We start from the raw sequence: 26,169 nt of genomic DNA, 5'->3' as shown, positions 1-26,169 counted from the left end.
CCCACTTCCAGTTCAAACAATTGAGACAGAATGGAAACAAACCATGTTGGGAAACATTCTGACGTTCCACCATGCATCATTCTAGAAATTTGATTTGAATTTGGGATGTGAGTAGAAGTGAGACAGACTCGAGATACAATCTTTGTTTGAAGCCCTCTTCCTTGATTGATACTAGCCTAGCTGGGTATAATTTTAAATTGTATTTCTATCAGAAAAAAGGGCATCATTGAGTTTTTTTTAAAACACACATTGGTCAAGCTAAGCAATTATTTTTTTAGGTGCATTTCCCAACCTGTTAGTTGCATAATCCTAACAGGATGGAACCTAACAGTGTGGAAATCTGGAGCCTAATTTAGACAGCTCTGTGAGTTTCCAAGATTGAGCTAGCATAAAGGTGAACACTTGAATCGGATTTTAACTTCTATCAAACATTTTGAAATTTGGTTAATTTTCTCAATAATTTAGCCTAACAGAGTGGACATTTATGAGTGTGAGACTGACATGGGACATTAAATGTATTCATATTTATCGTGGAAGTGGATGAATAACACCGGCGGACATAGCATAAAACGCCTACATCCACTGAGGAGAAGACAAAAAGTGTTAAAAATGCATAGAATTCCACTTCAAGGTCCATATTTTTGTTTTTAAGGTAAAATGATAAATGGTTTTATATTTAAAGCATTTTGGAATCTACATTTTACACTAAATAAGTGATTTTTCCTGGGAACAGAAAAGGCACCCCATATTTAGGAATGACCCAGCTAGCAAGCTAGCTACCGCTTCTTAGCTAGCTAGCTATGCCAACAACATAATAGGCTAATTAGCTAGGGGTAACAAAGTCAAGAGAAACTCGGGTGCCAGTGAAAATGTAGTATAGACATCTTGGTAGCATAACAATAATAAAAAAGGTACAATCGGCATGACATCGATAGGAAATTTTACGCTTTTTAAAAATGACATGTTTTAATTAAGTTAGGCAGTATCCCCATTTCAAAAACAATGCCATCCTGCAGCTTGCTGATGCTAACTAGCTAGCTATAAAAGTCAGCTAACTAGCAAGCATCCAGCTAGCAGCTTCCAAGGAGTCAAATCTCGAATTGGTAGATATCATTATCATTTTACTTCTAGAACTAAATAGGTTTGCATATTATATCCTAGTTAGTTAGCTAGTTAACTACTTAAGTTAGCGTTATGTGCCATCTTTCCATGCACTTCAGTTGGGAAAGGGTGAAATCCCAAATGAAGTTTTCGTGGATTTACACAGGACTTTGCCAACTATGGTGATGTATCAACTCAGCCTAACATGCGTTGTTTGTTTTAGTCAGCAGGATAAAACGAAAGGCATGTTGAATAATTTGGTCATTTTTAGCTCATCTCTTACAAATTTGCGCCATATTTGCGCGAGCCTCACGTCCAGTCCAGGCATTGCAACATTGTTTCCAGACCCAATGCTGTAAATGGAACATTGGAAACAAACACGCCATTCAAAGTAAACGCGACTTACCTTTGCAATTGCTTTTTTGTATCTCATGACGGCTTGCAGGATGAGAATATGGATTTTGATATTTCCATCTCCGCACGGTACCACCACCCTAGTCCTTCCAAAACACACAGTCACTTTCATAGTTTAATATCCGATAGATCTTGCCCAGATTCGGAGGAAAACCGAGGATAAATTATCCCTTTGAAAGTCAGCCGAAACATGAATTATCTTTGGTTATTGAATCTTGTATCCTTAAAAAGAGATGAGACCAAAATATCTTTCACATTTTATCCAGGGACGACATTGTTAGCTGTGTGTTTCTGACCACCTGTTTAGTCCTTCTCCTTGTGTTTCCACGTTCCCAGACTAGTGCAGGGAGCAACAGCTCCATCAGGATTCGATTGGGGAACGGCCTCCACACGCCGGTCAAGACTGGAACTGTCGAAGGTGGTATATGGCGCTCGCGAGCAATTGCACCCATGTGTGCGTGAACAATTGGGTCAATTATCAATATTTCAACATTGACCACCTGAAAGAAGATCTTGACCAAAGCCAGCTGGTGCAAATGCTTTAAAATGACCTTTAAATATTGTATTTATTTATTTCTTAATGGGATGTTATACATTTACTCAATACTGTTTGCCTGACAGAATTGTAGTAATAACTGTAACTGGGTCAATGAACTCGTCACATCTTGAATGTTCCGTTTTTTACTGTTTTTATTGCAATGTCAACATGCAAGTTTTGGGCGACACCTTGTGGAATGTTTACGTACTGCACTTGGCTTACTTGACCTGTAAGAAGCATAGGCCATTGACGAATGTCCTCTCACTAAGTTCAGGGAAAGTTTTTCCAGTTGCGGCCTCTCTCTCATCAGTTTGGGATGACATCTCAATATGAAGGCATATGCCATCTCTTGGCATGTTCAAACAGCAGCCTGGCTCATCCCAGGATTCTCTCCCAGTGCCAGAGGGTCTGGTGGGCTGTATAGAAACTTGGCTTCTCCATCACAACAAACTCATAACACTGCCTGTGTCCCAGAATGCACCACATTCCCTATATAGTGCACTACTTTTGACCAGAGCCGGGTACCCTGGTTAAAAGTAGTGCACTACATAAGGAATAGGGTGCCATTTAAGATACATCCATAACTGAGCCAGCCAGGGCCCTGGGCAACACAACTCATCATGTCACCATTTAAGGCTTAATCCTGACAGTCAGACACAAATGAACATCTTTATGGGCAATCAAATGTAACACATAGCCCACAGCTTGCTTAATAAAAGTACTGTTTCCTTCCTCACCAGCCCACTCTGGTATTCAATATTGGATCCTATCTCGCAAACATAGGTGGCTGCCCTCTTGACAACTGCTCCACCAAGAAGATAAACATTTGATGCCACAGGTGGAGGCATTTCAAGCTGAGAAGTCTAAAAGCGCTGAATCCTAGCCTCTGTACTAAGGCATCTTTTTGTGTGTGTCTTACATTCGCTATTTCGCATTTCACAAGCATTTCGCTACACTCGCATTAACATCTGCTAACAATGTGTATGTGACAAATAAATTTGATTTGATTTGATTTGTAATGTTTTATTAATTTTTCATTGTGTAACAATGCACAATCAATATAACTTATTTCATCATGTAGCCTTATTCCTATACAGCATGTAGAAGTATTTTTTTTTGTAAGTGTTCATGTGATCAGATAGTACAAGAGGTATGCTAATACGCCACCCCCTGGTTGTTACAGAATAATATGTACATGTAGGTAGGGATAAAAGTGGCTAGGTAATCAGGATAGATAGTAAACAAGGCAGCAGCAGTGTGAAAGAGTGTCTCTATTTGTGAATGTGTGTAGCGTCAATAGGCATGTGTGTTTTGTGTGTATTTAGAATTGTTTTTCTTTTTTTTTGTTTCGCCTTTATTTAACCAGGTAGGCTAGTTGAGACCAAGTTCTCATTTACAACTGCGACCTGGCCAAGATAAAGCAAAGTAGTGCGACACAAACAACACAGAGTTACACATGGGATAAACAAACGTACAGTCAATAACACAATAGAAAAGTCTATATACAGTGTGTGTAAATGTAGTAAGATTAGGGATTATATGTCCCTCGGCTATACAAGAGAGTCAGTGCAAATACATGGGTTCAATGCAAATTGTCAGGGTAGCCATTTGTTTAACTGTTCAGCAGTCATATGGCTTGGTGGTAGAAGCTGTTCAGGAGGCTTTTGGTCCCGGACTTGGCGCTCCGGTACACTTGCCATGCAGTAGCAGAGAGAACAGTTTAAGAGCTTTCCTCCGACATTACCTGGTATAGAGGTCCTGGATGGCAGGGAGCTCGGCTCCAGTGATGTACTGGGCTGTATGCACTACCCTCTGTAGCGCCTTACAGTCAAATGTCAAGCAGTTGCCATACCAAGCAGTGAATCAGCCAGTCAAGATGCTCTCAATGGTGCAGCTGTAGAACCTTTTGAGGATCTGAGGGCCTATGCCAAAACTTTTAAGCCTCCAGGGAGGGAAGAGATGTTGTCATGCCCTCTTCACGACTGTGTTGGTGTGTTTGGCCCATGATAGGTCCTTAAGGATGTGGACCCAGAGGAACTTGACGCTATCATCCCGCTCCACTGCAGCCTAGTTGATGTGAATGGAGGCATGCTAGGCCCTCATTTCCTGCAGTCCACAATAAGCTCCTTTGACTTGCTGACTTTGACAGGGGGTTGTTGTCCTGGCTCTCTGACCTCCTCCCTATAGCCTGTCTCATCATCGTCGGTGATCAGGCCTACCACCGTCGTGTTGACGGCAAACTTAATGATGATGTTGGAGTTGTGCTCGGCAACGCAGTCACGGGCGAACAGGGAGGGCAGAAGGGGACTAAGCAAGCAACTCTGAGGGGCCTGCGTGTTGAGGGTCAGCGTGGCGAATATGTTGTAGCCTACCCTCACCACCTTTGGGCGGCCCGTCAGGAAGTCAAGGATCCAGTTGCAAAGGGAGGAGTTCATTCCAACGGCCCTTAACTTAGTGATGAGCTTGGAGGGCACTATGCTGTTGAACACTGAGCTGTAGTCAATGAAGGTGTTCCTTTTGTCCAGATGGGAAAGGGCAGTGTGGAGTGCAATAGAGATTGTGCCATTTGTGGATCTTTTGGGGCGGTATGTGAATTGGAGTTGGTACAGTATCTGTGCCATCATGGCGTCTTCTTCTTCATTGGATGATTGCTCCCAACTAATAGGAATACCCACCCAGTTGACTAGGCCTACTTTAAAATTGTGGTAGCACTCAACGTACATGCTAAAATGGGTTATATCCATTAGGCACAACTCCAATATAAAGTTTCGGCTCCAGAGTGGCACATCAATCTAAGGCACTTCATCTCAGTGCAAGAGGTGTCGCTACAGTCCCTGGTTAAAATCCAGGCTATATCACATCTGGCTGTGATTGGGAGGACAATTGTCCCAGCTTTGTCCGGGGTAGGCCGTCATTGTAAATAAGAATTTGTTCTTAACTGACTTGCCTGGAATCGACCAGCCTGGAATCGAACCAGTGTTTTTGTAGTGACGCCTCTAGCACTGAGATGCAGTGCCTTATACCCTGTGCCACTCAGGAACCCCATATCAGTGCATTTTTAACAACATAACCATTATGAAACTTCTATATTTAGAGAAATTCTGTTGAGAACAATCATAAAGTGGTTATTAATAAGCTGTTGTTCTGTGAAACCAACAGGTAACGTTAGGCATTAGCATGTGCCTGTTCCCCATTGTAGAGATGAATAACTATTCAGGTTGGTTTTGTAGTTGTACACTGGAGAGCACTTATTTAAATTACATACAAAAAAGCATGAAGCAATTTGCCTGTCCGTTAATCTTGACTAACGGCATGATCCTGCTAGTGCATTGACAGACCATATTGTGCTACCACGAACCTGGCATATTGATGACAAACATGTTCACCCTTCTCATCTAGGAAACCATAGTTTGATTATATATTGGATGTTTGCACACGGACATTTACCAGAGTACTGCTCTTCTGAAATGCTCGATGACCAAAGAGTGTTTAGTTATAAAAGCAATGTAAGAGACTTTTCCAGTCCCCTGAGACACTCAGGACTGCACTCGTTTTAAACCTGGCTACTTTCAATCCTTCACAAGACATGCAAATGCCACTCTAGGATTTAATGGTAAGTAAGTAAGCCTTGGACAAGTAAGCCTTGTCTGAGCCGGAACAGCCCATAGGGCCTCTGTAGCGTGAGGCAGCTTGATGTACAAGTACACTCCCTGGACAGGACATTACTCGGCTGCAGGGCCTTAGCCCCAATCCATCGCCTTACTAAATGGTAGATTGACAATAATTATCTGATTACATATACTGCACATTGTATGGGCATATTATATTGTATTTTTGTCACAGTAAGAACATAAACGGATGACTCAGGAATGTAACATGCAGCCTATGTGTCATGTATGAAAGGTTATTGTTATGTAGTATGTACGTACATTTGTTTTCTTAAGGTCCACTTATTCAGTTAATATATGGTTGTGAATTAGACCATGATGGAATCCAGAGGGGACTGTACAAGTTCTCTGTCAATGGGAAATACATTATCTTTCTTTGGATGATGACACCATGCTCTGGAGCCACTCAGTTCCCCATGCAATGGCATTAGCAAGACCATTCTGGATGGGTATAAACTTTACAACCAAAGTAATTTGCCCTATGTGAAACGTGATTGTGTTCCAAGATTGAAGAACGTTTACACACAGTAAGATGGCCATCAACAGAAAAGGTAAAATCACTTATTAAATGTTATGGCTCTGACCATGCATTGGTTCAATTGATATAGATTTGTAAAACATATATATATAAAAATCCTCTTACAGCTATCAACTTTTAATATTAGTTGCATGATATTAATATATAGAGTTATTGTACATTGCTATAAGAGTTCAGCAAGGCTTCACATACAGATATGATCTAGTTTTGGCTTGATCAGATAGGGGCAGTTTTTCTGTTAGATGTATTTGAAATACTTACTATACTAACTTTTTTGTATTTTGTCATTTTGCATTTTAAAAGGGCTGAGTTATTTTTTACAATTCTAACACCAATGCAGCAAATCTCGAGTAATAGGGGCCACAAAACACTATGAACTGTGCCAATTGTCTAGGCTATTGGTAGTGTTCAGCCAGTTAGCCAAGGGTCATAGACAGGTTGTTTTTATAAATGTATTTCCTGCATAATATTTTTTTGGAACCAGTATTTTGTAGTTTATTTTGATATGTTGGTCTTTAGGGTATTTTGTAACAAGACACGTTGGATGTATCTGTGCCCATCGTCGATTATAGGCCTAATTATACCAACTGTTGTCTAATGGCATTCAAACAAACTGTACTGTATGATGCTAATCAAATAATCTGAGACATACCAACGTATGATGGTCCAACCACATTTCACTGGAATGACACTGGAACAACGTAGGAACAAATAACTATCTTGTATGACCCGTTTGGCAGCATTGGCAACCTGTGCATCCACACTGCAATATCTCTTACTTATCTTATTTATTGTATTTGTTGTATATCTGTTGTATGTGAATGAGGATATTTAGGCAAAATTTGAAGTTAATTCCTGATTTGTATAGTACAATACTGTATACTTTAGTACTGTATTGTACCCACAATTATAAGTAGGTGGGCATTGGTTAGTGTACAAAACTGATGATTGTAGAAATAAAGGATTTGGAAGTTCACTTTGTCTTGTAGAGTGCATGGGATTTTGTATTGTAATGTTCTGTCCTTGACAGTTCGTCCTGAAGTGGTCATTAGACCTAGAACTGGAGAAGACCGGGTCAAGGACATCTCTGTTAAGTGGGAGCTGGATGGGAAGCCAACCTCTCTACATGTGGCAACAGACATCAAACCTAATCATGATTTGACTTACCAACTGCATAAAACCATCTTCATCTCTGGTACTAAACACAACTACTCATGTTGCGTGGGGCACAGCAGTCTACCCGAGCCTCTACAGATCGATCAGGGTGAGATAAAGATTAATTTGCGTTCCACTTTAAATCAAATATATAGCTGAAGTCGGAGGTTTACATACACCTTAGCCAAATACTCAGTTTTTCACAATTCCTGACATTTAATCCTAATAAAAATTCCCTGTCTTAGGTCAATTAGGATCACCACTTTATTTTAAGAATGTGAAATGTCAGAATAATAGTAGAGAGAATTAATCATTTCAGCTTTTACTTCGTTCATCACATTCCCAGTGGGTCAGAAGTTTACATATACTCAATTAGTATTTGGTAGCACTGTCTTTAAATTGTTTAACTTGGGTCAAACATTTCAGGTCGCCTTCCACAAGCTTCCCACAATAAGTTGGGTGAATTTTGGCCCATTCCTCCTCACAGAGCTGGTGTAACGGAGTCAGGTTTGTAGGCCTCCTTGCTCGCACACACTTTTTCAGTTCTGGGCACACATTTTCTATAGGATTGAGGTCAGGGCTTTGTGATGGCCACTCCAATGCCTTGACTTTGTTGTCCTTAGGCCATTTTGCCACAACTTTGGAAGTATGCTTGGGGTCATTATCCATTTTGAAGACCCACTTGCAACCAAGCTTTAACTTCCTGACTGATGTCTTGAGATGTTGCTTCAATATATCCACATAATTTTCCTCCCTAAAGATGCCATCTAGTTTGTGAAGTGCACCAGTCCCTCCTGCAGCAAAGCACTCCCACAACATGATGCTGCCACCCCCGTGCTTCACAGTTGGGATGGTTTTCTTCGGCTTGCAAGCCTCCCCCTTTTTCCTCCAAATATAACGATGGTCATTATTGCCAAAACAGTTCAATTTTTGTTTCATCAGACAAGAGGATATTTCTCAAAAAAGTACGATCTTGTACAGTTGCAAACCGTAGTCTGACTTTTTTATGGCTTTTTTATTTTTTTTGGAGGAGTGGCTTCTTCCTTGCTGAGCAGACTAAATGAGAAAAAACAATCCAGAAAATCACATTGTAGGATTTTTTATTTATTTATTTGCAAATTATGGTGGAAAATAAGTATTTGGTCACCTACAAACAAGCAAGATTTCTGGCTCTCACAGACCTGTAACTTCTTCTTTAAGAGTCTCCTCTGTCCACCACTCGTTACCTGTATTAATTGCACCTGTTTGAACTTGTTATCAGTATAAAAGACACCTGTCCACAACCTCAAACAGTCACACTCCAAACTCCACTATGGCCAAGACCAAAGAGCTGTCAAAGGACACCAGAAACAAAATTGTGAGCAAAAATCCCAGAACCACACGGGGGGACCTAGTGAATGACCTGCAGAGAGCTGGGACCAAAGTAACAAAGCCTACCATCAGTAACACACTACGCCGCCAGGGACTCATATCCTGCAGTGCCAGACGTGTCCCCCTGCTTAAGCCAGGACATGTCCAGGCCCGTCTGAAGTTTGCTAGAGAGCATTTGGATGATCCAGAAGAAGATTGGGAGAATGTCATATGGTCAGATGAAACCAAAATATAACTTTTTTGGTAAAAACTCAATTCGTCGTGTTTGGAGGACAAAGAATGCTGAGTTGCATCCAAAGAACACCATACCTACTGTGAAGCATGGGGGTGGAAACATCATGCTTTGGGGCTGTTTTTCTGCAAAGGGACCAGGACGACTGATCCGTGTAAAGGAAAGAATGAATGGGGCCATGTATCATGAGATTTTGAGTGAAAACCTCCTTCCATCAGCAAGGGCATTGAAGATGAAACGTGGCTGGGTCTTTCAGCATGACAATGATCCCAAACACACCACCCGGGCAACGAAGGAGTGGCTTCGTAAGAAGCATTTCAAGGGCCTGGAGAGGCCTAGCCAGTCTCCAGATCTCAACCCCATAGAAAATCTTTGGAGGGAGTTGAAAGTCCGTGTTGCCCAGCAACAGCCCCAAAACATCACTGCTCTAGAGGAGATCTGCATGGAGGAATGGGCCAAAATACCAGCAACAGTGTGTGAAAACCTTGTGAAGACTTACAGAAAACGTTTGACCTCTGTCATTGCCAACAAAGGGTATTTAACAAAGTGTTGAGATAAACTTTTGTTATTGACCAAATACTTATTTTCCACCATAATTTGCAAATAAATTCATTAAAAATCCTTCAATGTGGTTTTCTGGATTTTTTTTCTCATTTTGTCTGTCATAGTTGAAGTGTACCTATGATGAAAATTACAGGCCTCTCTCATCTTTTTAAGTGGGAGAACTTGCACAATTGGTGGCTGACTAAATACTTTTTTGCCCCACTGTATGTAAACTTCTGACCCACTGGAATTATGATACATTGAGTTATAAGTGAAATAATCTGTCTGTAAACAATTGTTGGAAAAATTACTTGTGTCATGCACAAAGTAGATGTCCTAACCGACTTGCCAAAACTATAGTTCGTTAACAAGAAATTTGTGGAGTGGTTGAAAAACGAGTTTTAATGACTCCAACCTAAATATATGTAAACTTCCGACTGCAACTGTATGCATTCTATATATTTTAGATGTTTTGGATTTTTCATCCATTTCTTTTATTTCAACAGTTCCACCTAATAATCAGATAGTTGATAATTGCAGTTCTGCTTTGGCTGAAATGCAGATCTAAGTACGTTTGGAAAATGATTATAAAAAAAACGTTGCCATTTGACAAAAACTTTCATTCAATACCCATATTATTTGTATAGCTATGTATTGAATGGTAGCCTTTATAAATATAGGCCCATTATACTGTATTTATACTGTACTGTTTGATTTACTAGTATTTTGAGATATGCCGCTACACAAAATGTACCAATATATTTCTAGAGACAAAGTACAAAATGACCTTATGTAAGGATATTTCGTAAAACATTTGAAGTATTTTATTGTTATCTATGTGCAAAATGTAAAACAGTTCATTCCTGTGAGTGTTATGTTACTGTTGTACTTTCACAAGTTACATTTTTTTGTGTAGAGGTCGACTCGGTGAGATGACGTTGCAATGAACAATGTACTGAGGAAACTTGCCTTTTGCCAGAACCAGATTAAGAAAGGATAGTGTAAATGAGGCCAGCAGAAGGACAACTTTCCTGCCACTGATTCTGTTGATAGCAGATATTTTGATTAAGGTCTACTTGCAATAACTGTGAAATGTGGTTGTTTTTCCTTGACTGTAAGTTGCTCTGGATAAGACAAACTGCTGAATTACTAAAATGTCAATGTAATGTTAAATAATGTAAATTGTTTAATATAATAATTTCCTGATCAGAGCTGTCGATTGAGGGTTGTGTTACCCCCTGCTGCCGCTCTTTGTACCTCCTGTTGTCCCCTTGCTGTTGCCTCACCATCTGGACACTGCCCTCCATAATTGCATCCCAAATGGCACCATATTCCCTATATAGTGCACTACTTTTAACCAGGACCCATAGGCCTCTGGTCAAAAGTAGTGCACTATTTAGGGAATAGGGTGCCATCTGGGCCATACACAGGTACATCTTCCGAGACAGGAAGGGAGTGGTAAAGGTGGAGGAGGGGACAGAAGCCAAGCTATGGTCAGTGTTTTATTTAGGAATTTTGTAACTGTGGTTTGGGAAGCCAATGCCCAACACAACACAAGCACCGTTACTCACATAAACACACGCACATACACACACTTGAAGGGACCTGGCAGGCAATACTTTGCCCAACTATTTAATCATTTTATGTGCCGTAGCCTAACATATTCAATATGTCAACATAAGGGTGCTACTGTAATGACTTCGTTCTTTAACATTAGCTGGCTTGGTGTAGAAACAGTATGACCTGACCTGGCATAAATGCCACCATATGGTGGCCCTGGGGGGCCAATGACAAAAAGTATCTTTCCACAGAAAAGGGTAGGTAACATATCGGTCCTGGTAGTGGGTTAGGGTTAGGGTTAGTAGTGAACTATATAGGAAAAAGAGTGCAGTGGTCTAAGACACTGCATCTCAGTGTAAGAGGCATCACTACAGTACCTGGTTCGAATCCAGGCTGCATCACATCCGGCTGTGATTGGGAGTCCCACAGGGCGGTGCACAATTGGCCCAGCGTCGGCTAGACCGTCATTGTAAATAAGAATGACTTGCCTGGTTAAATATATATTTTTTTTAAATAGCCATATGCAATGTTCTCTCAATATTTTCAGCACTGAGCAAATTTCAAGTCTGCTGAGCTCAAATATATATATATTTTTTTTTCCTTAAGAATGTGTTTTCTATTATTGTTTTTCTCTGGGTGTACTGATGTGTTTTATGTGTATGCAGGGCTCATTCGAGAAAGAGACCTTGCTCTCAGCATGACTCCCTGTCGAAATAAAGGTTAAATCAATAAAAAATGTATACATTTCAAACCAGAGTTGTTTTCCCATTTACAACCACTAGATGGCACATCCAGATAAAATTGAAATACTGTAAACTTTGCCTGACTACTCCAACTGAAGTTTGTGCAGCCAGGCAACTCTTGGCTTACATTACAAGTTACAACATGATCTGAAAAAAATACGATCAATGTTAAGTGTTCACTGTGCACATGTGATAGAAGTAAAATATAATTACAATGTTTAGGCTAACTCTTTAAATTTCAAAGAGTAGGTCTAAACACTATTATACTATTTTTAACTCACAGTATTGCTAGTAATATACAGTGTCAAAGGTTAATTCTAAGATTATTATTATTAGTGTATCCAGTGCATTGTTGTCTAACGTTAAACATGAACAGAATGATTTGCCCTCAGTCTACAGTAGCAGAGTACAGTAATCTGTGAAGCTCCTCCCACGTGTAGTGTTTTTCTGTAGGGTTCAGTTGGAGGGGACGAGTGCTTGGTCGACATTTTAGCGCTGCATCATCAGGACTGACGTGGGGACTACGTGGCTCGAGCCATCCACTCCTACCATAATTAGTGACGAGTCTGACTACGTAATTTATAACTTTGGTAAGTTATTACACTGTAGCCTACTCGCGGCACAAGCCCAGAAAAAAAGGAGCGACAAGACAGAACGTTCACGGTTTACAATGACGCATGGACAAACTTTCGATTCGCAGTCGAATCTACTTCCTGCTTGCTAGCCAGCTGAACAACTTCATGCACAGAAACAAATGCAATAGTGTTTGGCTTGCTAGCTGACATGGTATACAGTGACAATTGGCTTGCCAACCAGTGACCGTATATTATTACTTAACTTTTTTTTGTAACTCCCTGCTACTAGTTAGCTGCTAGTTACATTATCTAAAGCTAACGTTACCACCCTTAATGCTTTTCGGTGCGAGTCGCAATTTCTATCGAACAGCTGCATAGCTAAACGACGCAACTCCATTCTCGTTCTCTTCTTCTTCTCTTTTTGAAAAGCTAACGTTAGCCAGCTACTGAAGAAAATACATTGTGGTTGTCAGCAATACCTTTTAATAAATGTACCAAATGTATCTTCTTTAGGTGCTGAATATGGCTACAGATGTAGCAGCAAGTTTCATATGTAACAACCTCGCTACAGGTACAAACTAACCAGTTTAGAAACAAGACTCCTCCCATTTCGAATTCAGACAGGCGCATGTTTGCTCCATGGGGGGGAAGTTAAATGAAAATATGAACCAAGGTCCAAGCAATAGCAACTGTCATATTTAACACTACATTGCATTGAATACATTCATTTGATTCACAATCACATCAACCTTCTGGTTGAACTGTGTTCTTGTAATGCTTGACTTGAAGGCCACTTGACTTAAACTTTATGAAGAGCTCTTGGAACTTTGATGGCATATCAGAGGAGGCTGGGGGGAGGAGCTATAGGAGGACAGGGTTATTGTAATGGCCGGAATGGATTCTATGGAACAGTATCAAATAAATGGAAACCACATTTGATTCTGTTCCATTTCAACCATTATAATGAGCCCGTCCTCCTACACGTCCTCCCACCAGCCTCCTCTGTTGCATATGTATTCCAACAAGCGAAGACACAAAAGCATTCCTTGCATCTATTTAAAACACGTGTATCCCTGTTTAATTAGTATGGTTACAGCACAGGAGAAGACCTAACTTTGGGACCAAGTACTAAACCAAGTACTAGACTACTTTACACATATAAGTCAGGCTCCTGAGTGGTGCAGAGGTCTAAGCCACTGCATCTCAGTGCGAGAGGTGTCACTACAGCCCCCGGCTGTATCACATCCGGCCGTGATTGGGAGTACCATAGGGCAGCGCAAATAAGAATGTTCTTTGCCTAGTTAAATAAAAAAACAAGTGAATTTGTCCCAATACTTTTTGTCTTCTAAAATATTGGGACTATGTACCAAAAGTGCTGTAATTTCTAAACTGTTCACCCGGTATGGATGAAAATACCCTCAAATAATTAAAGCTGACTTTTAACCTCATAGTCATTGTATAATTTCAAATCCAAAGTGCTGGAGCACAGAGTAAAAAAAAACGAAATGGTCACTGTCCCAATAATTATGGATTTTAAAATAACCTTAAACTTAAAGAAACCAAGCTAAGTAGACTTTAATTGTACTTTGCCTAATTTCCTGACATTTCCAGTCCGATGACCATGGACACAGAGGTTGTGTCGTCAAAGCAGGAGGGACGTTTTGATGACTCTCTGTCTGATGAGGATCCAAGTCAGAGTGAATCCAACTCACCCACTGCAGTAATCACTCAGGTAGATACTTTGTGAAGTGTGTGTTGTGGCCAATGTCACTCATCATCACTCTTATAATTCAGATGTGTATCGGGGTCTAAATAGCCTGGTCCCAGTTCTGTCTATGTTTTTGCCAACTCCCATTACTCATTGTCAAGACAAATATGACAATAAATGACAAGGCGTTTGCATTTCCTCAAATATTTCTCAAATATTGTTTAAATTGCTTGTAAAATAATTGAACATCTCTCGTCTTCCTCTAGGTTTCAGGAGACTCCGCTGGCATGACAGTGGTGCAGTTACCTAGTGGGCAGACACTTCATGTTCAGGGTGTCATCCAGGCTCCTCAGGCCTCTGTCATCCAGTCACCACAGATGCAGAATGTACAGGTAGCTCCTTCCCTATTCCTATATAGTGCATTGCTTTTGACCAGTGCTCTATATAGGGAATATGTGCCATTTGGGATACAGACTCTTGTCACTATAGTCTTCTTGGCTAAATTCAGTCAAATCTGCATTGTGTTATTTTACTGAGTAGTTATTTTTCCCCATAGAAAAACCAAAGAATGGTTTTGCGTACTTGTAGCTATAGTTTCTTAGCTTGAGTGCCAGTCTGTTTGTCCCATCATGCAAAATTCTTGTCACTCTTTATCATTCCAAACATGCTTGGCTTGACAATGACACCATTGAAGTTAGCAAAAGCACAAAGTTTAACCTTCATGTACACAGAATGTTGTATTGTGTCTGACTGTCTCTAAGACAACACACTGTCTGCTTTCATTAGACAAATCAGCACGTGATGTCACCCTAGTTGTCCTTTATTCTCTAAATTACAGAGAATCTGTCCCAAATGGCATTCTATTCCCTATATAGTGTACTACTTTTGACCAGAGCCCTGTGGGGGAATAGTGTGTCATTTCGGAAACACCCTGAGGTTTCTACTATTGTACAAATTTGTTTTCAGCACTGGGAATGACTTTTATTTTTCAGTATTCAGTAAGGTATTTTAAATGGAGGGAGGTGACCGTACACAGGGATCATATCTATGCATTACTTTCAGACTTCATAGTGTTTTTCTTTGCTCCAGATAACCTCCATAGCTGGGCTTGAAGATGGGGAGTCAACAGCCACAGACACACAGAAAAGAAGAGAGATTCTCTCAAGACGCCCATCTTATCGGTTGGTAGACATAAAAACGTTGCAAATATGAAACAAACAAAAAGTAGTGCACTATAAAGGGAGCAAGATGTAATTTGATAAACAAGCAATGACATTTCAAAGCAATCGAAGCAGAGTAGTTTATTATGTGCTTTCCTCTTTCTTTCAGAAAAATCCTCAATGAACTATCATCAGATTCCTCCTCAATTCCGAGAATCGAGGAAGAGAAACCCGAAGATGAGGTTCCATCCTCCAGTGTGCCTGCAGTTCAAGTGCCAACTTCAATCTATCAGACCAGCAGCGGCCAATACAGTGAGTTTCATTAGGCTCTTGTCAAAATTAGTGCACCATACAGGGAATAGGTTGCCATAGTTAGGACGCAACTATGGTCAAAATGTTGACGTGCACTCACTATTGTGACATTGGGGGTTCTCCCCAAATAATGTAAGAGTTGGTGATGCACGGGTTGACTCATAACCACAGTTATATCTGAGAGCTGGGCGGGTTTAGGGTTATTAAATATTGTGTGGTTGAATAAAGTGAAAACAATACCTTAAAAAATACATAAATGTATAATTTGTGTGCAAATTATATCTATAGGCTAAATTTAGGGTTTTCTTAAATTATTTTAGGCTATCTGGTATTAGTGCGTAAGCCTAACCTTTAGGGCCAAACTGGACACGTACCAAATAGACTGCACGCCTATCACCTAATGCTTTTAGGAACAGGCAGAAAACGTTACCATTGCAGAAAATGTTAACGCCGATCCACAGATGCAAATAGGACAATATTGACATTTAATTAAATAAGAGAAAAGCAGCAAAATGAAGAGTTGAACATTAAGAGAAGGGGGGACCAGAAAAGTAATGTTTGGGAAAGATTAGGTGAAGTGGTAAAAGAGGATGATAGCAGGCTATGTTATGTGTGATGATTGTGAGGCGCTATACAAATTCGATAGTCATAAGACAGGACTTCAAATAGGCATATAGCACATCAAGGGAACTGTAACCTACTGTTTAGATGGGTTGAATGGAAACTGAAATCTGGACACTGACTGTAGGTCTATAACCTCTCACATAGCCTTTATAATAATTCCTGCAGAATTAAGCATTTCTTGCAGTAAAATTATAATCCAAATGAAGGCTAAATGTTGACTTGAAAACAGGAGTGAAAAAATTGGATTTCTTTCTTTCAGCATCTTGAGAGAATGCTAATGCATGTATCTAATTATAGACAAGACACCTCACAAGTCCTCAACTGGCAGCTTCATTAAATAGTAACTGCAAAACACCAGTCTCAACGTCAACAGCGAAGAGGCAACTTCGGGATGCTCGCCTTCTAGGCAGAGTTGCAAGGAAAAAGCCATTTCTCAGACTGGCCAATAAAAAGAAAAGATTAAGATGGGCAAAAGAACACAGGCCAGCATCCCGGAGTTGCCTCTTCACTGTTGACGTTGAGACTGGTGTTTTGCGGGTACTATTTAAGGAAGCTGCCTTTTGAGGACTTGTGAGGCATCTGTTTCTCAAACTGGACACTCTAATGTACTTGTCCTCTTGCTCAGTTGTGCACCGGGGCCTCCCACTCCTCTTTCTATTCTGGTTATAGCCAGTTTGCGTTGTTCTGTGAAGGGAGTAGTACACAGCTTTGTACGAAATCTTCAGTTTCTTGGCAATTTCTCGCATGGAATAGCCTTCATTTCTCAGACGAAGTATAGACTGACGAGTTCCAGAAGAAAGTTATTTGTTTCTGACCATTTTGAGCCTGTAATCGAACCCACAAATGCTGAGGCTCCAGATACTCAACTAGTCTAAAGAAGGCTAGTTTTATTGCTTCTTTAATTAGAACAACCGTTTTCAGCTGTGCTAACATAATTGCAAAAGGGTTTTCTAATGATCAATTAGCCTTTTAAAATGATAAACTTGGATTAGCTAACACAACATGCCATTGAAACACAGGAGTGATGGTTGCTGATAATGGGCCTCTGTACGCCTATGTAGATATTCCATAAAATACAGCTGTTTCCAGCTAAAATAGTCATTTACGACATTAACAATGTCTACACCGTATTTCTGATCAATTTGATGTTATTTTAATGGACAAAACATGTGCTTTTCTTTCAAAAACAAGGGGAATTTCTAAGTGACCCCAAACTTTTGAACGGTAGTGTATATACACTATGTGATGCTCGTCAAACATCTCATTCCAAAATCATGGGCATTAATATGGAGTTGGTCCCCCCTTTTGCTGCTATAACAGCCTCCACTCTTCTGGGAAGGCTTTCCACTACATGTTGGAACATTGCTGCGGGGCCTTGCTTCCATTCAGCCACAAGAACATTAGTGAGGTCGGGCACTGATGATGGACGATTATGCCTGGCTCGCTGTCGGCATTCCAATTCATCCCAAAGATGTTGAGGTCAGGGCTCTGTGCAGGCCAGTCATGTTGTTCCACACCGATCTCGACAAACCATTTCTCTATGGACTTCACTTTGTGCACGAGGGCATTGTCATGCTGAAACAGGAAGGGGCTTTCCCCAAACTGTTGCCACAAAGTTGGAAGCACAAAATTGTCTAGAATGTCATTGTATGCTGTAGCATTAATATTTCCCTTCACTGGAACTAAGTGGCATAGCCCAAACCATAAACAGCCCCAGACCATTATTCTTCCTCCACCAAACTTCACAGTTGTCACTATGCATTCAGGCAGGTAGTGTTCTCCTGGCATCTGCCAAACTCAGATTTGTCTGTCGGACTGCCAGTTGGTGAAGCGTGATTCATCACTCCAGAGAATGCGTTTCCACTGCTCCAGAGTCCAGTGGCGAGCTTTACACCACTCCAGCCGATGCTTGGCATTGCGCATAGTGATCTTAGGCTTGTGTGCGGCTGCTCGGCCATGAAAACACATTTCATGAAGCTCCCAACGAGCAGTTCTTGTGCTGATTTTGGAACTCGGAGTGTTGCAACCGAGAACAGACGATTTTTCAGCACTAGCCGATCCCGTTCTTAGAGAAACAGGTGTGGCTGAAATAGCCAAATCCACTAATTTGAAGGGATGTCCACATACATTTGAGTCCAAAACGGGACACTGGCCCTTTTCAGGGCCTCCCCCGTGCCGTACTCCACAGCACCACCTTCTGAAATTATCCTGGGGAGAACCCTGACATTCATTTCTATATCCAGTTTGTGTTATTGTGTAAGAGATCTTAAACGGAAGATTCATTGTGGAGGCCAAATTCTCCAGGTTACAGTTGTGCATCAATAAGCCAGTGACCTTCCATAACGTACAGTACTTTCCTTTATTTCAAGGAAAACATCTAATCTAATGGACCAAAACATCTAATCTAATGGACCAAAACATCTAATCTAATGGACCAAAACATCTAATCTAATGGACCAAAACATCTAATCTAATGGACCAAAACATCTAATCTAATGGACCAAAACATCTTGCTTAGAAGCAGCTGATAATCAGCTATTTGTAGCAGTGGTCAGAAATGCACACTCCATTTTAGCTCTGCACATTTACTATCTATATTTTGGTCAGATAAGTTTTAATAAGATTCACACAAACATTCACAATATACCTCTGAGTAACCCATCACTTCTAAAAATGTGTGTCCCTCCTCAGTTGCCATCACCCAGGGGGGAGCCATCCAGATAACCAGCCCAGGCAGTGAGGGTCTGCAGGGCGTACAGACTCTGGCCATGTCCAACTCTGGTACACCCCAGATCCTGCAGTATGCAACCCAGGCAGGGGACTCAGGACAGCAGTTCTTCTCTGTACAAGGTGGCCAGGTGGTGATACAAGGTAGGAACACCTATACCTAAATGAACTCAAAAGTAGTGCACTATGTAGGGAAAAGTGTGATTCATCAACTTATAGATTTGCATTAATTTGGTAAATGAACAAAAGGAAGCTCTTGAAATGGCTGGAGCTTGACTAGTTTGTCTCTAAAAAGTGTAAAGTTTGGCTGGTTGACCCCGTAATGTTACTATGGAACCAGTGTTATGATTTAACAGTAGAATAGATTCAAATGATGTTAGTTGAAGTAATGTCCACCAGAGTAATGTACGCTTTTTCCCCCTGAGGGGTTTCAGTAAAACGTCAGTATTTTTATCAATCCAACAACTGGAACATTTCCCACTTTTTATTATTTTAAAACCTTTCTGTTAGGCTACTTCTTTATTAGGCTGAACTTATTTACCTTGTTTTTCAGAGAAATGAATGAAAAGCTTAATAATCATATATTAATAACAAGTATTAAAAGTGAATCGCCTGGGAGTGCTTCAATCAGGGTGCTCACATTAGTACGGCTGCTGTCACTTGGGCACAATATTCTAATGTTTGTTCTACATCGCCTAGTTGCGTCATAGGGTCTAAAAATAACCAGCTAACCCTCCCTCCCCTATCTTGCTGCATTGTGTTGCTCCACTTTAGCATTTGATCCAGGAGCAGAGCAGGGGAGGGGCCTAGAGGCAGAGTGTCTTATTGACTTCAGCAGGTCCAATGATGTCATTGTGATGTCAGTGTCCTTAATTTTAATTTTGTGCAAAGTTGATGGGTGTCCACTCCATGTAGAGAGCAGGCAGGCAGGGAGAGAGAAAGACACACAGTCAGCTAGATAAAAAGAGAGAAAGTGTGTAATACTGTGGATCCCAGATTGTTAGAGAGTAGAAGATATGGCTGTTACTGGAGATGAGACTGAATCAGGTATGTAACTATCTTTGTCTGTTTTCCTTTCTCAGTATTTCTCAGTTTAATTTTTATAGCAAGTTAAATGTATCATGCTGGCAGTGATAAACAATGTATACCTGCATTGTTGTTCAATTCAGAGATTTACTTGCATTGTTTCTGTATTTAGAGGACTAAATACATGTTTTTTTTTGTGAGTAATTACTTTAAAGTTTGGATTGTTAAGTGTCTTTACATAACTTTTAAAATGTATTCAAAAGTGTGTGTGTAGTCTACCATAGTTATTAAGTCATAGCAGTTGGCTCAGTTGGAAGCCTCAACTGTGTTTCAGAGTATTAGCAAACTGATGTGCACTGACTAACTAATTCAGGTTAATAGAGATCTACTACAGAGGCATCCTGCCCACAGTTCTCTCTCTGAGACTTGAAAACATTACAAGAGTACTGTATAATTACCATTCAACATTCCCATAGTGAAAAGCTAGACATTATGTTGACCGAACATGGTAGTAAGTGTTTAGTTAGCTTGCTCAACCCAGTTCCTGTCTGTCTGAATGCCCCCTAAAACACTCAAACAGAACGCTTCTCTGGAGCAGCCAGGGAGGGGGGAGGGGTGGCGTTGACGTCACTCCGGTTTCCTGGAACCAGATGGGGCCAGGGAAATGAGAATGCTAACTGTCGAGTGAGACTCACATTGACGTCAGCTGGGAGTCATACTGTGATTCCAGACAGAACAGAGCCCTCTGTGGGAGCAGTGAAAGAGCAGTGATCACAGCTTCAGCGCTACCAGCTTAGTCATCCACTTCGATAACGACAGGAGAGAGAAGAATTCAGCCTTGTTTATCCCTTTAGATCTGCAAGCTGTTACTTGCTCACTCTTGCGTTAAAACACGGGGGCAGTGGTGGCATTTGGGCTATTATAAATTCATAAATGGAAAAAATTGTCAAATGTTTTGTTGTGAAAATATAGTTGTTTTGAATAAGTGTTTATTTTTGCCATATAAGGATGATAGTTTTCTCGAGTATCAGGAAATGTCAGAGAGACATTTATCAACATACTAGTGGTCAGATCAGAACCACATTCCTACACCAAGGAGCACATTGGAAATACTTTCATGTGTTCTCTTCTGGGTTTTTTATACATCTATTGTGTTCTTCTAGTTTTTTTATTGACCGATAGTAGTCAGAAATGTAGATTGGGAGATGGATAAGAGGGGTACAGTACGGAAAGTGAGTGGGGGAATGGAGGATCACATCGCTGCTTTGGACTACTTTGTACACTACTCAATTTTACAGTACAACATTTGTTTGACCCCAAAATGAATGAATCAGTAGTGAATCATCACCAAATATTGTAGGCTGAAACATAGGCTACAGCCAGTGCTACTGTCTTTTCTCTTTCACTTGGATGGCAGTTATCCACCCAGCTACCAGAAAGACGATTGTCTTAACATAGTCTGACAAAGACATGTCAAGGAGGTAGTTGTAGTAACACCCCACCCCGGACAGTATACCACAACATTCTATAGAAAGTACTACACATGATCAAGGGATAGTTTAGTGTGTAGTATAGCATTCTACAGTATACTACAGAATTCATTAGTAAGTACTGTAGTATTCTATAGTAAACTGTAGTATTTGTTCATGTGGGTACTCAAACCACACAAAGCTAGATCTGTGCTTAGGCCTACTCTCCCTAATTTGGCACCTGTGCTGTGATCTTAAATCTGTCTGTAGAAAAATAACATTTAAATGTCTGTTGGAATCTGGTCTTGTCTGGTTGTTTTAACTGAAAAAACATTAAACAAGTGGTCAGTTGTTGTTAGTTGTTGTGAAATGGACCCATCTACATGATTTGTGTTCAGCGTTTATGTCTAATTTATGGTCGCTTATCCTCTAAGGAGATAGAAGATGAGAAATCTGTGTGATTGAAGGACTGGAGTAAAAAAATACAGCACTTAGTTTTTGCCCCAGTGAGCTAAATATAGGTAAGTGGTCAATGCAAGCGAGAATTTGTTCTCCAGTGACCACCTTGCTTGAATAAATGACGTAATCACTTCCAATTCTGATGTCCTGTCTGTCTGTGCAAGTGATAAACTTGGTTAAAAGAAGTACTATTAAAATGAACCCTGGTGTTCTGTCTGTGTCCCCTAGCTGCCACTGGAGATATGCCGGCATACCAGCTCCGTTCGCCCACCTCGTCGGGCCTGCCCCAGGGTCTGGTGATGGCTGCGTCCCCAGGCTCCCTGTCCATGCACAATCCCCCGGTGCACACTGAGGAGGTAACACGCAAAAGGGAGGTCCGCCTCATGAAGAACAGGTGAGACAGACACAGGTTGCGTCCCAAATTGGCATCCTCTTCCCTTTATGGTGCACTACTTTTTCCCAGAAGCCCTGATCAAAAGTAGTGAACTATATAGGGTGCCTTTTGGGACACATACTAGTTTTACTCTGTTGCTCTGAATTTGGTCAACAACTGCAAAAGGGGAACAGATTTCTAAATCATTCATGGTCCTCATTCTCAGTTTCCTGTAGATTTTAAAGCACCCCTTTGATAATTGATTATCTATAAAGGTTGACTGGATGTTATGGGAAGTCTCTAAAGTGTTTTTGATTGGTGCTTAGAGCTGGGATTTCTCCCGCTGTCTCTTTTACTCTGTCTTCTCTAGGGAGGCTGCAAGGGAGTGCCGCAAGAAAAAGAAAGAGTATGTCAAGTGTCTGGAGAACCGTGTGGCCGTGCTGGAAAACCAAAACAAGACCCTCATTGAGGAACTCAAAGCGCTAAAGGATATTTACTGCCACAAGAATGAGTAGCTGAGTAGCTGCTCTCAGCCTTGTGCCAGGAGAGAGAGAGAGATCCTACTGAGAATGCACAGAGTGGAGTTTACAGATTGACTGCTGTAAAAAAAAGACTCTGGGACGAAAACTACTTTCACTGTCTTTGTTTCTCGTTTACTCCGCTTGTTTGGGCCCAGTCAATTTGATGCTGCACCGGAGGTTGTTAGGTGGCCGTAGGCTTGTGCTCTCCGGGCTGAAGTCAAGTCCTGCTCCGGACAGGACCCCTGTCTGTCCTTGCGCTTGTATGTGAATACACAAGTGACGCCCAGCCGCGTTTGCTTCTGCTGTTTGCAGGGAGGTAGCCAATGAGATGCTAGCCTGCAGAGGAAGAGGAAGTAGATATGCTTCCTGAAGGCACACCGCTCACCACCACTGGCTCACCGCATTTGAAAAGCAGAAGCTGCGAAAGAGCCTCACTATCAGCCAGCAAGTTCACATTAAGTGCACGCAGACTCACCAGCAAGTCAACCTACCACAGCCGGACTGTTTGTGCTGTCATGCCAACTCCTTGTTACTTTTTTATCACATTTGGCTTGACAATGAAAGCATTTGAGTTGGCAAGAGTACAACCAGATCTGGGACCAGGCTAAACCTATATATCTTTACTTGTCACTGCTAGCTACAGTTGTTCTCCTTATATTACTGTACTTCTCTGCTCACCTTGGCTGTTGTCAACATACCTTTGTTAAATCAGGTGGACCTCTTCTTTCAGGACAGTGTGATGAGTAAATACACTTTCCGAAATTATTTTAGTTTTGAAATTCTATATTTGTCCTTTTGACTGTCAATCGGGGTTGTCTAATGACTTCACGTGTTACCTGAATCAATGTGTAAAACCCAGTGTCGAGGATGTGAGTATACGCCTTTCACTTGGTCTCTTCAAACAACACAGTTCAATTTAAAATGTCAAATTAACATGGCGTGGCCCTCGGATTAGTGTATCTAAAATAATTATATATTTCTAGCCATTGGAGGAATCTTATCTCACCAAGACCATCTTGAAATGACTACTGCTTTACCACACAAAATTGCTACATTTGATGTTCACTGAATCTCTCACCAGTCATTGTCCCCTTTGTCTGTCTGTCTCGGAACAGTACTGTGCTGTGCCAGTGTACTGTACAAAAGAAGCACTGAAAGTGCTGATAAGCTGACGTTTGGGTATTTTGATACTCATTATAAGCGTTTTATGTGAATTAGTTGATCATAACATATAAGATATGGCCCAAATGGCCCACTATTTTCTTTATAGTGCACTACTTTTGACCTGAGTTCTATGGGCCCAGGTCAAAATTAGTGCACTAAATAGGTAATAGTGTGCCAGTTGGCATGTAAAAATAGAGTTCATGACTGCTCTGTTTGAAAGGTATGTCCATGAGAGCACAGACCTGACTATGAAGATGATGATGATAATGATGTAGCTTTGTTATTCTTTCCTCATACCAGTTCTGCTTGCAGTGATTTTGCAGCCTCCCGCTTGCTTTGAATTTCCTGATAACCTTTCTGTTTACATGTATATGTCCTTTGTATGTTTGTTGTCAGGCCAGTAGTTATACAATTCAGGTGAGATGTAAAATAAATTTGATCTCAGTAAATGTTTTGGATAGAATTGAAAAGTATGTCAAACAGGTTAGCTCTTAAAACCAGATGTTCACCTCATGTGTATTGATCCCTCTTATGTTTGAATATTGTCAAAATATACTATTTCTAATAAAATGTCCATACCACAGTATGAATTACACTGAAATGATGTGTTAGATTAATCCTCATTCAGTAAACTACACACTGTATGGACTGAAGTCTGTACCACACAATGCCTTTGGGCTCACCTCTGAAATAACAAGCACAAGGATGAACAAATACTAACCAACATAATTTCTCTTCACCTCAGATACCTTTAACTCTGACATCACAACATTTCACAACAGAAGTGTTACACCAGACAATTTACATCTTCATGATGCTCTAACATAATTCATTATGATACTCCAGGCATCAGAAATGCATATAAGAAATAGATTTTCTCCCCTAGAGTCCCGAAGGAATATCATCGTTATACCATTATATCACACATACTGTCACACCCTGATCTGTTTCACCTGTTTCTATGATTGTCTCCACCCCCTCCAGGTGTGGCTTATTTTCCCCAGTGTATTTAAGTCAACCAGCGGTTTTTTCCTGTATTCTTTTTTGCTGTTTTTTCTAGTCTTCCCGGTTTTGACCCTTGCCTGTTTCTGGACTCTACCCGCCTGCTTGACCATTCTGCCTGCCTTGACCATGAGCTTGTCTGCCACTCTGTACCTCCTGGACTCTGATCTGGTTTTGAACTTTTGCCTGTCCACGACCATTCTCTTGCCTACACCTTTGGATTATTAAACAGAGTAAGACTCCAACCATCTGCATCTGGGTCTCGCCTTGTGCCTTGATACAGACTATCTCAAGTACAAGAACAGTGTATTGCTTTATAGTGTAGCTAGGAAACAATACTGTTTTATACCTTGTTTCTGCTCTACTAACTGCCCTCAAGGTTCTTGTTATTTTTAAGCCTTGAATTTCTCATCTCTGGAAGTATTAGTGTGAAGGTGTAGTACAATATTCTCTCCTGTTCAGGTCTGTGGACACTGCAGAGTGGATGGGCTGGACCTGTGAACAGGGGCGTTGGAATGAAACCTTAAAACAACTTCTGTTTTTCCTCACTGTTCTGTTGTTGTAAAGCCAATCTGTGACCCTCCACTATATTCTGTGATGTCAACACAATATACAAGTGTCTATCTAGTACAATGTGCTAAGGTGTTTTCACACTTGGTCCCTTTCAGCAAATGTTTGTGAACTCCGTGTGTTTTTCTGTCCAGTGTGAACACTCCAAAGGAACTTAGACCCCTCAAAAGAGCCTCTGAAGTGAACCGAACTGACCAAATCGAGAGGTGGTCTGAGTTCAGTTCACTTGAAATCCTTGGTTCGGTTCCCTTTTCTAAGGCAATGTGAACACAAAGCTCCCCAGGTTTGCTTGTCATTATTTCCGCACCACACACTAGACTACTGCAACAGCGTTTCCCCTGACATAACCCCTCACATTGGTGCCACGAGAAGATGAACATGTGTAGGTTCGCTGAAAAAAATGTGTGCTGTTTTTGGATATTGATTAGCGATTGTCAAGGATGCACAGATCTATAGGCTAAGAGAGCTTCATAAGCTGTTTAATGATTGTGGGGTTTGAATAGTGTGAGAATGACAACATACATGACCAAAAGTATGTGGATACCTGCACGTCAAAAATCTCATTCCAAAAATCATGGGCATTAATATGGAGTTGGTTCCCCCCCCCCCCCCCCCC

At 40.9% G+C, this 26,169-nt stretch overlaps 2 protein-coding genes across 12 annotated transcripts in view; one reads left to right on the top strand and one right to left on the bottom strand.

The window, feature by feature from the left end:
* The window catches only part of LOC110508784 (partitioning defective 3 homolog), a 227,961-nt gene extending 225,995 nt beyond the window's left edge, over nt 1–1,966 (bottom strand). For 6 of the 9 annotated variants that reach the window (XM_036966637.1, XM_036966638.1, XM_036966640.1 and 3 more), the window contains exon 1: nt 1,508–1,965. In XM_036966637.1, coding sequence (XP_036822532.1) covers nt 1,508–1,627 — 120 coding nt within the window. In that variant the 5' untranslated portion in view covers nt 1,628–1,965. Of the gene's footprint in view, nt 1–1,507 lie in introns of all 9 variants that reach the window. The other 3 variants (XM_021589605.2, XM_021589606.2, XM_036966639.1) reach the window with 2 other exon arrangements.
* A 10,332-nt stretch (nt 1,967–12,298) lies between these two features.
* LOC110508783 (cAMP-responsive element modulator) lies at nt 12,299–24,582 on the top strand. 3 transcript variants are annotated; one of them, XM_036966397.1, is made up of 8 exons: nt 12,299–12,453; nt 14,050–14,170; nt 14,413–14,538; nt 15,236–15,327; nt 15,476–15,618; nt 18,934–19,113; nt 22,152–22,317; nt 22,623–24,582. In XM_036966397.1, exons 2-8 carry the CDS (start codon nt 14,054–14,056, stop codon nt 22,780–22,782), a joined length of 984 nt encoding a protein of 327 aa, XP_036822292.1. In that variant the 5' UTR covers nt 12,299–12,453; nt 14,050–14,053; the 3' UTR covers nt 22,783–24,582. The 3 variants fall into 3 exon arrangements, with proteins under 3 accessions (XP_036822292.1, XP_021445273.1, XP_021445274.1); XM_021589598.2 differs by having other exon boundaries at nt 12,300–12,453; nt 22,667–24,582; XM_021589599.2 differs by lacking the exons at nt 12,299–12,453; nt 14,050–14,170; nt 14,413–14,538; ... (1 more) ...; nt 15,476–15,618; nt 18,934–19,113 and adding an exon at nt 19,822–20,016 and having other exon boundaries at nt 22,667–24,582.
* The last annotated feature ends 1,587 nt before the right edge of the window (nt 24,583–26,169 follow it).

The sequence above is a fragment of the Oncorhynchus mykiss genome, chromosome 28, assembly GCF_013265735.2.
Source record: "Oncorhynchus mykiss isolate Arlee chromosome 28, USDA_OmykA_1.1, whole genome shotgun sequence".
NCBI lineage: Eukaryota > Metazoa > Chordata > Actinopteri > Salmoniformes > Salmonidae > Oncorhynchus > Oncorhynchus mykiss.
This window is presented reverse-complemented; position numbering and strand designations above follow the sequence as displayed.

Coding starts and splice junctions, on each gene's coding strand:
- LOC110508783 (XM_036966397.1), top strand. CDS start 14,054: ATGACCATGGACACAGAGGTTGTGTCGTCAAAGCAGGAGGGACGTTTT. Junction 14,171..14,412: donor CCACTGCAGTAATCACTCAG/GTAGATACTTTG, acceptor GTCTTCCTCTAG/GTTTCAGGAGACTCCGCTGG. Junction 19,114..22,151: donor TGGCCAGGTGGTGATACAAG/GTAGGAACACCT, acceptor TGTGTCCCCTAG/CTGCCACTGGAGATATGCCG.